The following is a 12,924-nucleotide window of genomic DNA, read 5'->3' on the forward strand; positions in this document are numbered from 1 at the left end:
TACTAACAACCACACCTAAAACAAAAGCAATCTAAGCGGATAGCTAAAACAGGAGCAGAGCCACAGAAATGGAGATCACATGGCAGGTTAGCAACAGGGGAGTGGGAGGAGGAGAGGTGGGGAGAAGGTACAGAGAATAAGTAGCATAGACAGTGGGGAGAAAATAGGGGGAGGGCAAGAGTAGTGCAGGAAATGTGGTAGCTAAAGAACTTATGACACAGGGACATGAACTAAAGGGGGAATGTGAGGGGAGGGAGTGGGCAGGGTTGAGGGGAATGAAGGAGGGGAGTGAAAACTAATAGCGTAATCAATAAAATATATTAAAAAATAAGAAAGGGGGCAGCAGTAATGGAGGAGTTTGGGTACATAGGAGAGTAGGGAATATGAAGATGAGCAGGCAGGAAAAGGAATAGGAAGGAACTATAATTGAGATATGAGTGGGGGAATGAGAATTTAAATAATAAAAATATAATTATGACTATAAAAAAGAAAAGCAGTCCTTCTCTTCAAGGCCTCAGGTTCTCTCTTGCAGAACTGTCTTGTGCAACCACTTCCTGAGGTTTGGGGGTTACCCAAACTGAATTGCTCAGTGGCTTTCTCTGCCGCTTGCTTGGCCTTCAGCTAGCTTTCTTCAGTCTGCTAAGTAGCACTCATCCTGCTTCTTAGTTTTCCAAATTTGTGGACCTTGTTTTTGCTATCAATCTTATTCTCTTTGTAGGTTCATGCCATTAAAAAAGAAACCTTTATTGTCTTTTTATTGGAATTCTGAGAGGGAACAGAATTAAATATCTGTTTTTAATTCACTGTCTTTAATCAAAAGTTCTAGCTGTTGAAGTTCAGCATGAGGAATTGCACTTAAGAACACGGAGCAGTGAGTCGTTTTATGAATAATAATGCTGAATATTATTGTAAAAGATTGTCCTTGCTTAATAAATTTGGGACTATAATACATTAAGAGATACTTATATTTGGTAAAAAATAATATTCTTGGTCAGTTTTCTAGTGGGAATTTTTCATGACACTGTAAGTCTTTAGGAACAATATTTTCTATTTTTAATTTCTGTGCATCCATTTAAAACAAGTTTTATGCATTTAATTTTCTACTTTATTTGTATTGTTATAACAAGGATAAAAGGATGTCATAGACAACCTAACGTTCAAACCATAGGCTTAGAAACAATTGAGCTTTGATTTTTCCACTGAGGAGGAATATTCTACCTAGGGAAGGCAATCCATTCGATGATGATGCACACCTTTTCAAATGTAAGTGTTGTATAGAAAATAAGGCAGATAACTTTACCCTGGGAAGAAGGAAGACACAATGAAAATGTGCGGTTTTGATTATTGGCACAGCATTTTTCAAAAGTTATATTATCCTTGTGGAATAAGGATTTACTTGATGTAATATCTGATATATTTTTATTTACTTTCATTTAGAGAGATGCATTTATTTACATGGAACCAGAGAAACAAGTCATGTCCAGGTCATCAGATGAATGCGTTGTGGCCCTGTGTGACCAGTGGTTAGTCTCTCCTATAGCAAGAAGAAATTTCCCACAGTCGCTCTCCTTATCCTTTTGGGTTTTATTTTTTTCTAATCAATTTGTGTACTCCCAGGTACTTGGATTATGGAGAAGAGAACTGGAAAAAGCAGACATCCCAGTGCTTGAAGAACCTGGAAACGTAAGATGGGAGAAAGTGTTGAGGGGGAGGGGAAAGGAGATGCGAAACACGGAAGATAGTCAAGGTGAAGAGAGAGACCATCTTTTATTCTCTTCAGATTCTGTGAGGAGACCAGGAGGAATTTTGAAGCTACCTTAGGTTGGCTCCAAGAGCATGCTTGCTCAAGAACTTATGGTTTAGGTAAGCAAACTTCATATTTCTCTGTTTGAATGACTGGAAAAATAATGCTTTTATGCAATTTTCTTTCTTTTTTTCTGACTTGGAAGCGAGAGCTCCCAGTTAGAGGGTAAGGGGAATGAAGCTTTTGTTCTCTACGATCTGTCTGGTGATAGAAGAATGCTTTCTCTCATCCACTTTGCTCTTTGTTTGCCATTTTATTTTTATTATTTAAGTAAATTTAAGAAATTCCTCTATAAGCAGCTTCATAAATGCAGTAGATCTTAAAATGTAGAGTTATAGATGAAGTGTCTCTTGGGTCCCTTGTGCATTAATTTTCTTCTTTTTATCTTGTAGGCACACATTTGCCTTGGGATGAACAGTGGCTGATTGAATCACTCTCTGATTCTACTATTTACATGGCATTTTACACTGTGGCCCACCTATTGCAGGGGGGGGACTTGCGTGGACAGGCAGAGTCTCCACTGGGCATCAGGTTGGTAAATGGAGAAGGGAAAGAAGTCTAGTTTGTTAGCAAGATATGTGATCTTTTGATTTATGTATTAAATGTTTTCTTTTAATATTTAGTTTTCATAAGAATTAATTTACCCATGGACATGAACTAAGGTGAGGAAATGAGGGTAGGTGGGGGGGTGGAGGACAGGGTGGAGGGGAATAATGGGAGAAAAAAAATGGGACAACTGTAATAGCATAATCAATAAAATATATTTTAAAAGAATTCATTTAGCAGAATTTTGTTATGCTTTTTTAAAAAATTGAACTGAGAAAAAGTAATAATAGTTCCTCCTCTGTTATTATTATTCATCCTTCATTTTTATGGGAGTCCATTGTCCTCATTTGTTACTCTAACTACATTAAGAGATTCCTACTTCATGTTTGGATTGAAATAATGATTCTAAAAAATTATATATTTATTTATAATACATAATTATAAATAGTTGTTGTTGTTTTTGTTTGTTTTATTCTAATACAGACCGCAGGAAATGACCAAGGAAGTTTGGGATTATATTTTCTTTAAGGAGTCTCCATTTCCTAAGACTCAGATCCCAAAGGAAAAATTAGATCAGTTAAAGCAAGAGTTTGAGTTCTGGTATCCTGTGGATCTTCGAGTCTCTGGAAAGGATCTTGTTCCTAATCATCTTTCATATTACCTGTATAATCATGTGGCTATGTGGCCAGAAGAAAGGTGAGTGTTGAAAAAGATGTGGACTAAACTTGTTGCTTATTGACATGGGCATCTTATGGCTTCAAATATATAAGAAGCTATTGTGTAGGGTATAGGTTTGCCAATTATACCAGCATCAGATACCTGTGCTTATTTGCCTATTTATGTTTTAACTTATACAAAGATGCAGTGTTTTAGATACTATTTCTCTCATGTTTTTCCATGTACATGTTTATTTCTAAGATCTTTTCAAATCCATATATAGCCCTGCCTGTGTTTTTTTAATACTTAACAGTAATTCACTATATGCCTGTACCATAGTTTTTATAATCCGTCCTTTGCTAATGGACATTTTTATTGTTTTTATTTGTTTTCTGTTACATACAGGGCCTAGTAAATATCCTTGTACATTTGTCTGAGCAAACTGTTATGAATGTTTTAGCATTTATCTCAAAATGTTAAGCCTTAACCACAGTCTTTAAGTTTCATTTTTCTGTCTTTAAACATTTACCTGTAAAGTGACAAATGGCCTGTAGCTGTGCGAGCAAATGGACATCTTCTCCTCAACTCTGAGAAGGTAAGGCTTGTTGCCTCCTGAAAGTTAAAATTTCTGCAGAAAGCTTTTTCAGATTTAGGAAGTTACACTTTTTAAATTGAAGAATGAAAGAATATGAAAATCATACATTAAAGTTTTATCTTTAAAATTATATGTGTAGGCTAGATAGCAGAGGGACCTACCTATTAGTTGTACCATTACCTATTACAACAGTATATTTAGATTCACAGAAGGTGACATGAATTATGAGTGGAGCAGAGAGAGAGACAGAAATAGAGACAGAGACAGTAAAGGTAAAGAGTATCTTTCTCAATAACTTGAGAAAAGAGTTTGGTGGTTTTTGTTTTTTGTTTTATACCGTGACTGTCCACCAAATTAGAATAATAGGATTTTGGCCCTGGTTGGTGTAGCTCAGTGGATTGAGCAAAGGCCTGTGAAACAAAGGCTGCTGGTTTGATTCGCAGTCAGGGCACATGCCTGGGTTGCAGGCCAGGTCCCCAGTAGGGGACACATGAGAGGCAAACACATACTAATGTTTCTCTCCCACTCTTTCTCCTTCCATTCCCCTCTCTCTAAAAATAAAAAATTAAAACAATAAAAAAAGAATAATAGGATTTTGGAGTTTGTTATAGCATGACATTGTCTCTGGTGTCAACATTGTTGCATTATACACTGTTTTGGTTTTATTGGTAGAAGTTACTTTATTTCTGTGTAGTGGGAAATTGATGTAATAATCACCTTTCTTTGGTATCAGTAAAGTTAATGATAAAGACATAAAAACATTTAAAATAATAAAGATTGCTAGATTGTGCACAGTAAGTACCTTTTCAGACATGCTGCCCTCAGGCACGGCACCATTTGAACAGCCCATTAATTGTGACCCTAATACAGGAAGTTCCCTAAAACCCTAACTCTGATGTCATGGTCCAGCCCATTTATTTCTTTTTTTTAAATATATTTGATTAATTATGCCATTACAGTTGTTCTATTTCCCCCTTCATTCCCCTCTACCCTGTACACCCACTCCCCCACCAATCCCCTCCCTTTAGTTTATGACCACGTGTCTCAGGTTCTTTAGATTCTATATTTCCCATACTATTCTTGCCCTCCCCCTATCTATTTTCTACTTACCCTCTATGCTACTTATTTTTTGTACCTTCTCCCCCCTTCTCCTCCTCCCACTCCCCTGTTGCTAACCCTCCATGTGATCTTCATTTCTATGGTTCTGCTCCTGATCTAGCTGACTTCTTAGTTTGCATTTGTTTTAGGTGTGGTTCTTAATAACTGAGTTTGCTGTCTTTTCACTGTTCATCTTTTTTATCTTCTTTTTTTGGTAAGTCTCTTTAACATTTCATATAATAAGGAATTGGTGATGATGAACTCCTTGAATTTGATCTTATCTGAGAAGCACTTTATCTGCCCTTCCATTCTAAATGAAAGCTTTGCTGGATAGAGCAGTCTTGGATGTAGGTCTTTTGATTTCATGACTTGGAATACTTCTTTCCAGCCCCTTCTTGCCTGTAAGGTCTCTTGTGAGAAATCAGCTGACAGTCTGATGGGAACTCCTTTGTAGGTGATTGTCCCCTTATCTCTTGCTGCTTCTAGGATTCTCTCCTTCATTTTAATCTTGGCTAATATAATTATGGTATGCCTTGGTGTGTTCCTCCCTGGGTCCAACTTCTTTGGGACTCTCTGAGCTTCCTGGATGTCCTGGAAATCTATTTCCTTTGCCAGATTGGGAAATTCTCCTTTATTATTTGTTTAAATAAGTTTTCCACTTGTGGCTGTTCCTCTTCCCCTTCTGGTACCCCTAAAATTTGGATGTTGGAACGTTTAAAGATGTCCTGGAGGTTCCTAAGCCTCTCCTCACTTTTTTGAATTCTTGTTTCTTCATTCTTTTCTGTTTTGTCATTTTTTTCCTCCTTCTGGTCCACTTCTTTGATTTGAGTCTCAGTTTCCTTTCCATTACTACTGGTTTTCTGTGTATTTCCATTCATTTCACTTAGTTTAGCCTTCATATGTTCCTCTAATTTGTTACTAAAATCAACCAGTTCTGTGAGCATCCTGATCACCAGTGTTTTGAACTGTGCATCTGAAAGTTTGGCTATTTCTTCATCGCTTAGATTTATCAGCTCTGGGGCTCTGAGTTGCTCTTGAGCCATGTTTTGATCTGTTCATGCCTGTTATGTGTGAGGAGCAGAGCCTTAGTTGTTCACCAGGGTGGGGCCACCCAGGTCGGTGGTTTGTGGTGCTGTATGTGGGGGCGGGTCAGAGAGGGACAATGGCGGTTCCCTCTGCCGCTTCTTGCCGCTGGGGCCTGCGTGGTTCGTCTCACTGCTCGCTCCTTCACCGGTTTATCTGCGAGCAAACGTGTGACTGCGATCAGCCCTCAGTGGTTCCCCCTGCTTCTCCACACCTGGGATCCACCCATGGCTGCTGGCGCACCTGGGTCATGCGCCCGGGTCGGTTGGGTAGAACTTTCTAGCCCAACTCTGCTCTGCTGCTGGCTCTGCCCATTATCGGTTTGGCCGAAGTGTTCGTTGTTGTTGGACTTCCGTGTAGTTCCATTTTCTGTGGTTTGGCAGTGTTTTTGTTGCTAAAACTTTGTTGTTTTAAAACTTAGTTGTGTGAGAAGGCGCAGTGGTTCCATCTACACCTCCATCTTGGCGGAAGTCCCAGCCCATTTAGTTCTGAGTGACTAATTAATATAAAGCTCTTCTCTGTGATCAGCCAAGGTATTCCAGAGTTCTAGTGGAATAATTCTACGTGAATAAACTAATAGTATAGTCTAATGGAAAGCGCAGTGGGCTGAGTGTCAGACTGGAGGTCCTAGCCTAGCTCCCACTTGCTTGCTGAATGACCCGTGTAAGTCACTACTGACCGGACTTCAGCTTTCACCTCTGTAAATTAGTTTAGGGTATCTCTTTTTTTTTTCACATTTCTAATCTTTTTTGTCTTTCTCTGACTATGGCCAACACATTTAACTTGATGGGGTAGATTGGGTTTGTTTCATTTATGTATAGACTTAGTAATGCCTACTCATTGGCTTTCTGTTCCAGATGTCAAAATCTACGGGCAACTTTCTCTCTTTGACCCAAGCCATTGACAAATTTTCAGCTGATGGTGAGTATACTTTTTAAATTATTGATTTGCATAGAGTTCGATTCTCAGATTATACAAGGCAATTTAAAAATTTTTTAATGTTACTGCTTTTCTCTTTTGCTTATACCAAAAGCATTCATGTTTTCTTTGTGTAGAAACACCATAGTAATTAAAACATAAAATTGCTGAGACACAACAATATTGAAATTAGGCCCATTGGTAACCTTCCCATGGCCTCTTAAGTGTTCAAGTGAAAGAACAGTCACATGTCTCTCACTTTAAAGCAAAGGTAGAAATGATTAAGTTTAGTTAGGAAAGCACGTTGAAAGCCTCGACAGACTGAGAGCTAGGCTGCTTTCAGCAGTTAGCCAAATTGTGAATGCAAAGGGAAAGTTATTGAAGGAAATTAAAAGTACTACTTTAGTGAACACAGGAATAATAAGAAAGCAAAATAGTCTTATTGCCAATATGAAAGTGTTAATGGTCTGAGTAGAAGCTTAAACCAGCCACAACATTCCTTTAAGCTAAAGCCTAATCCAGAGCAAGGCCCTGGATAACTAACTCTTTTTAGCTCTTGCAGCTCATGAGAGAGCTGAGGAAGCTGCAGAAGAAAAATTTGAGGTTGCTTCATGAGGCCAAAGGAAAGATGTCTCCATAACATAGCACTGCTTTTAGCAGCAATGTAATGTTCCACTGCAAGGACGTCCTGCCATTTATTTTGTCAGGCTCCTATTGATAGCTTTTTCCCAATGTTTTAGAATAAAAGATTTTGATTGAAAAGTAAAAATTTGTTAGTAGAGAACTTGGAAGGATCTACTCTAAGGACTAAGAATTAAATTCATATTTAAACGCATAAAGCACCAGTGTGTGTGTTGTCATGCACTAAAGTATCATGTTTTGCCAACTCTAAATGAGGCTGAGATGTTGATAGGGATAGCTGTCCCCAGTTTATTATTTGTTTGCTTTGCTTCATTGAAGATCGCTTTATCTCATTAACTCAACAAGCCTGAGAAGAAACACATATTGATGCTAAATATATGCAAATTAATGCAGATGGTTTAGGGATTTTACTTTTATCTGCATCATTAGGGATTCTACTTTTGGTGATTTTTATTTTTGCTATTGATCCATGGCAGCCCTTTAAAGCACTGGTCCTTCCTTAATTTATATGTAGGCTTTACAGTGCACCCACCTGGACACATAGTTGATCTTCAGTAAGCAAGTTTTAAAGTTATTGATTGCTTTCATTTCTTCTCCAGGAATGCGCTTGGCTCTCGCTGATGCTGGTGATACTGTTGAAGATGCTAACTTTGTGGAAGCCATGGCAGATGCAGGTATTCTCCGTCTGTACACCTGGGTGGAGTGGGTGAAAGAAATGGTGACCAACCGGGATAGCCTAAGAAGTGGTCCTGATAGCACCTTCAACGATCGAGTTTTTGCCAGGTAATTCGTGGACTCCAGTCACTTTGTGCCTTAGAGTTGCTTAGTCCTCGTGCATTTTTAAGTTTCCTTCCTCCTCCCCCTAAAGTAAATTAGATAATTATAGTAGCTACTATTTATTGAAAGCTTATTTGTGCCAGGTACAAAACTAATTACCTTCAATCCATTATCTGATCTTAGCCTCTTAGCAACCTTATATAATAAAGATATTTTAGCTGTATTTTACAGTTAAAGAAATTGAGGCTTAGAAAAATTGTTTCATTAAACTCCTTAAAGCTAGTAACTTCAGACTTGGCTTATGAATTTACTTCAGTCTTTCTCCAGTGCCTATTCTCATAACCATTTTGCCATGCTCTCTTGCCTTAAAGTAGGATAGAAGGGTTCAAGGAAAAATAGATGAAAAGAAATGGAGAATTATCATTTTCTTTTCCCTTCAAAAGACATTTGTCAGCCTCTGTGAATCAGAAACAGTCCTATGCACTTGTCTACAAAGATCTGTAAGACTCAGTCCTTCCTTGTTTCACAGGAGAGAGAGACACAAAAACACTTATCCCGCCATTTACATGTAATAAAGATTGAGGGGATTTAGATGGTATGTGAGTTCTGTGTTTCTTGAAAAGTAAACAGTTTTTGCAAAGATGGGAGAACTCTGGAAAGAGTGTGGTATTTATTTGAAGTATTGTGTGTGGAGGGCAGAAGCGGGAGGTGAAACAAGTTTGGGGCCAGATTAGGCCAGGTTAAGAAAGGTCTGTGGTACCCTGGGAAAATTTTTCCTAAATATTCACTGTCAGTTGATTAAAAGGCAGCAGTTAAACCTGACTACAACTGTTGGTAAGCTATTTTTATATTGCATTTTGGGCTTCATAATGAAACTTCCATCAAAGACTTTTTAAATAGGAACAGGGTTAACAGTGTTGTCGTAAGCAGGGGCTCTAAGCAAGTATCACATGACAGACAGTATGTACTTAAAGGTGGATACATAAGCCCTGGTTGTTGTGGCTCAGTTGGTTGGAACATCATCCTATAAACTGAAAGGTCACAGGTTTGATTCTTGCTCGGGGCAAATGCCTAGGTGCAAGTTCAGTCGGGGCGCATGCGAGAGGCAACCAGTCAGTGTTTCTCTCTTACATCAGTGTTTCTCTCTCTCTCTCTCTCTCTCAAATCAATAAGCATATTTTTGGGTGAGGATAAAAAACGTGGATACATAGATAATAGGGTAGTGGCAGTAGGCAGTTTTAAGGAACACAAGGATGGTTTTGTGGTGGATGATTTAAAATCTTTCAGGCATTATTCTCATTTTACTGTTTCTGAGTATATACAGCAGGTTTTCATAGTTATCTATACTTGCCTTTCCACTCAATAACCTTTTTTTCCTATTCAATAGTGAAATGAATGCAGGAATTATAAAAACAGATCAAAACTATGAAAAGATGATGTTTAAAGAAGCTTTGAAAACAGGGTTTTTTGAGTTGCAGGTAGGCTATTAATTTTTTTAAGTAGCTGTAAAATATGTCAATGTGAATATGATGTATTTTTGCCCTTTTTCCTTCCTGCTATAACATAACTTATCTAAAGTGGAGATTGGAAATTTTGTTAAGAAACTTAAATCTTCAATAAATTGTGGTTGTAAATAGTTTCCTTTGGTACTTTTTCTACTGTGTTCATTTAACAGAAATAATTCTATTGTTTCTAGTTGTGCTATGAGCATTAATAAAGAGATGAAATCTAAAAATCAGTAATACTTTCCAGAAAAATTATTTTTAAGTTGAGAAAAAAATAAAGGCAGAAGTAAAGGCATAATTGTAACTAATTGTTTTTAGTTTGGAAACAAATGTTTTCTGAGGATTTCCACAAGGTGTCAGTATTTCCTCACGTTTGGCAAAAGTACTTAAAGTAAAAATATAGCTCTACTCGATCGCTTTTGTGAAATAAATATCACATTGGGATTTATGAAATTTGGTTTTCATAGATGTGGTTGAATAAAGGTGAGTGCTGAGCAAAGCGGTGTGTCGTATGTCTAGCCTTTTTTTTTGATACTTAAGTATCTTTTCTATCTATATGCTGCTCGGAGCATTGTTTTTAATATAGTTTAAATTGTTCCGCTTTTATGACTGTTACAAAATGTCTTTTAAAAACCTTTTTCTCAAGACTCAAAAGTATAGTATCCTTTGGGCAAGGATTGATACACATTTACTTGCAAATTGTTGAAGTAATACCTTCACAAAAATTCATTGTGGAATTTTAAAAGACTAAAAACTTAAAAATGCATTAAAAGAGAGATACTAAATTCAGCCTTTTTCCTCTTTACTTTTATTTCAAAGAAGTATAGGGAGAGAAATGGTAAATTATTTCAAATTTTGTAGGCTGCAAAAGACAAGTACCGTGAGTTGGCCATCGAGGGGATGCACAGAGATCTTGTGTTCCAATTTATTGAAGTTCAGACCCTGCTCTTGGCTCCATTCTGTCCACATGTGTGTGAGCACATCTGGGCACTCCTGGGAAAGGTATCTATATACATTTAAGATATTGTGGTAGTTTTGGTCCTTGTCTCATTAAGTAAATGTGGTAATGTTGTTGCATAAGAAGAAAAGGCTGAATATGAGTATTTTAAGAATAATGTTGGATTCATCATTGTAATTATGCAATAGGTTAAACTGCCTCTTTTATAGACAGATGCATCATGTGTGTGCTTTATTTATGTATTCGCAGTGTAAATATTTTTAAAAACGTTGACTATATGCATGTTGTTTATTACTTAATTCCTGTTAGGAAGTGTTATAATACATTTAAATATATTCAGATATATGTTGGAATACATGTATAACTAATATTCTTTTTCCAGCTGTTTGTCAAAGAGGTGAAAATGTTGAGAAAGTTATAAATGTTACGAACTACTTATAAGCAAAGACAGAAGTGTATATTTGCAGAAATATTCTTGTTTTATGTAAAATTCTTGGCACATATAGGGCCGCATATTCAGGGATATTATATTAGCATTTTTACTGCAAAGATAAATTCAATTATTTTTCCCTGGCTCACAGATAAACAGATTGGCTGGTTTGATAACTCCCTTCCAACCTTATTAACCAGGTTCTTTTGCATGTTATTCACTACATGAATAATAAAAAAAATGCACTCATGGTGTATATACCAAAGAGCCATACTTTTAGTACTGGATGTGTTAATAGGATAAAAACTGAGAGTGTGCGTAATTTATATAATAATGATTAAATTTAGGCACATTAACATTACATAATTTTCTTTGAAAGTGAGCATATGTGTGTGGGTATTAATATGCGTGTACAAGTGGATGCTAATTAAGAATGTAGAGTCAGACTTCACAGCTTGAATTCTAGGGAACATTAGATTGGGGCTGTGGAAGTGGGCCATGTGGGGCCAAGGTCTGAACTTTGAACACCCAATTACAGATTGTAGCCTTGGTGTGCAGTTGTAATCAAGAATCATAAAATAGCTGTATTTCTAATGTCCCTGAACCTTTTTGTTTTGCTTTTATTTAAAAGCCCAGCTCAATTATGTATGCTTCATGGCCCATTGTTGGTCCTGTGGATGAAACCTTGATACGGTCCTCACAGTATCTCATGGAGGTGGCACATGACCTTAGACTGCGACTGAAGAGTTATATGATGCCAGCTAAAGGGAAGGTGAAGTCATTTTTTTAACAAGGTCATTCCTGAAAAGTTATTGGTCAAACACTATTTAACAATAATGGATATGAAGGTACTTTCTTTAAAATATGTAGGGCTGTCTGTCCTCATTGCCAGTGCAATTCTGTACTTTGCATGTTTTTTAGTGTTAAAGGTAGTAGTGGTATCTACTGGGGGAGGGTTCTTTTTGTTTTTCGTTTATATTAAAGTGACTTACTGTTTTTGCCTTTCTCTACCCTGTAGAAGACTGACACACAACAGCCCCAGAAGCCTTCGCATTGTACCATCTATGTGGCAAAGAACTATCCGTCTTGGCAACATACCACGCTGTCAGTTCTGCACAGTCACTTTCAGGTAATGTGTTCAGCAGACTTTCTCCAGCATTGCTGTGTCCTGCTTATGCTGGGTTTTTTGTGGGGGATGTTGGCAATGTCTGGGAGAAGGAAGACTGGCAGCTTTGTTTAATTACCTCTAGGCATAGAGTGTCCTTTGTTGTCCTTGGTGGCACTTAAATGAATGTCAAGGGAAAAGATGCTGATTTTCATCATTTTTGAAACTTTTCATACATGAATACACTGAATGTAATTGTATGTAATTAAAGTCTGTGGGACTTTTACACATGTGCGTGGTTAAAATTATGAAGCAAAAACACTGAGATTCGTGTAGCCTTAACTTGATTATATTTGAAAAACTTGAAGTGTGGCTCTTGAGTAATTTAACAAGAAAATGTTCAGTTTAATAATTACCTATGTAAATGGAGAGCTTGATGTTTTTGGCTCTGTCAGGTAAATAGCTATTAAATATGGTAGTTACATTGAAAGGAATCTCAGTATTTACACTTAGTCCTTTAAACTTAGATGCAAACCATGAAGGGGCACTCAGAGAGAGAGAAAGAGAAAGAAAGAATAGAGATTATGGCCAAAGCATAAAGTGATAACCTAAAGAAAAAATCCTTAGCTTTGATTTTACAGATCTTTATTAGAATTTTGCCTCAATAATTTTATAGTTAATTAAGAAATACTCAGAAAAATTAAAAATTGCAAAATTTGATGGAAAGAGAATGGCAAGTGTGTTTTTATTCTTTGTGAACCTGTTTTTATGGAGAACTATACTTTGTTGTTTGATTGTGTGTAGTG

The 12,924-nt window shown here is 37.0% G+C and overlaps 1 protein-coding gene across 4 annotated transcripts in view; it reads left to right on the forward strand.

Annotated features, from left to right (window-relative positions):
- LARS1 (leucyl-tRNA synthetase 1) overlaps nt 1–12,924 on the forward strand; it is a 71,641-nt gene that overhangs the window by 41,138 nt on the left and 17,579 nt on the right. For all 4 annotated transcript variants that reach the window (XM_037163329.2, XM_037163330.2, XM_037163331.2 and 1 more), the window contains exons 16-27: nt 1,438–1,523; nt 1,618–1,683; nt 1,781–1,863; nt 2,197–2,335; nt 2,834–3,046; nt 3,545–3,602; nt 6,641–6,704; nt 7,943–8,126; nt 9,508–9,598; nt 10,487–10,627; nt 11,645–11,785; nt 12,032–12,142. In XM_037163329.2, the coding sequence (XP_037019224.2) occupies nt 1,438–1,523; nt 1,618–1,683; nt 1,781–1,863; nt 2,197–2,335; nt 2,834–3,046; nt 3,545–3,602; nt 6,641–6,704; nt 7,943–8,126; nt 9,508–9,598; nt 10,487–10,627; nt 11,645–11,785; nt 12,032–12,142 (1,377 nt within the window). The remainder of the gene's footprint in view (nt 1–1,437; nt 1,524–1,617; nt 1,684–1,780; nt 1,864–2,196; nt 2,336–2,833; nt 3,047–3,544; nt 3,603–6,640; nt 6,705–7,942; nt 8,127–9,507; nt 9,599–10,486; nt 10,628–11,644; nt 11,786–12,031; nt 12,143–12,924) is intronic.

The sequence above is a fragment of the Artibeus jamaicensis genome, unplaced genomic scaffold, assembly GCF_021234435.1.
Source record: "Artibeus jamaicensis isolate MK-2021 breed Jamaican fruit bat unplaced genomic scaffold, CSHL_Jam_final contig_456, whole genome shotgun sequence".
Lineage (NCBI taxonomy): Eukaryota > Metazoa > Chordata > Mammalia > Chiroptera > Phyllostomidae > Artibeus > Artibeus jamaicensis.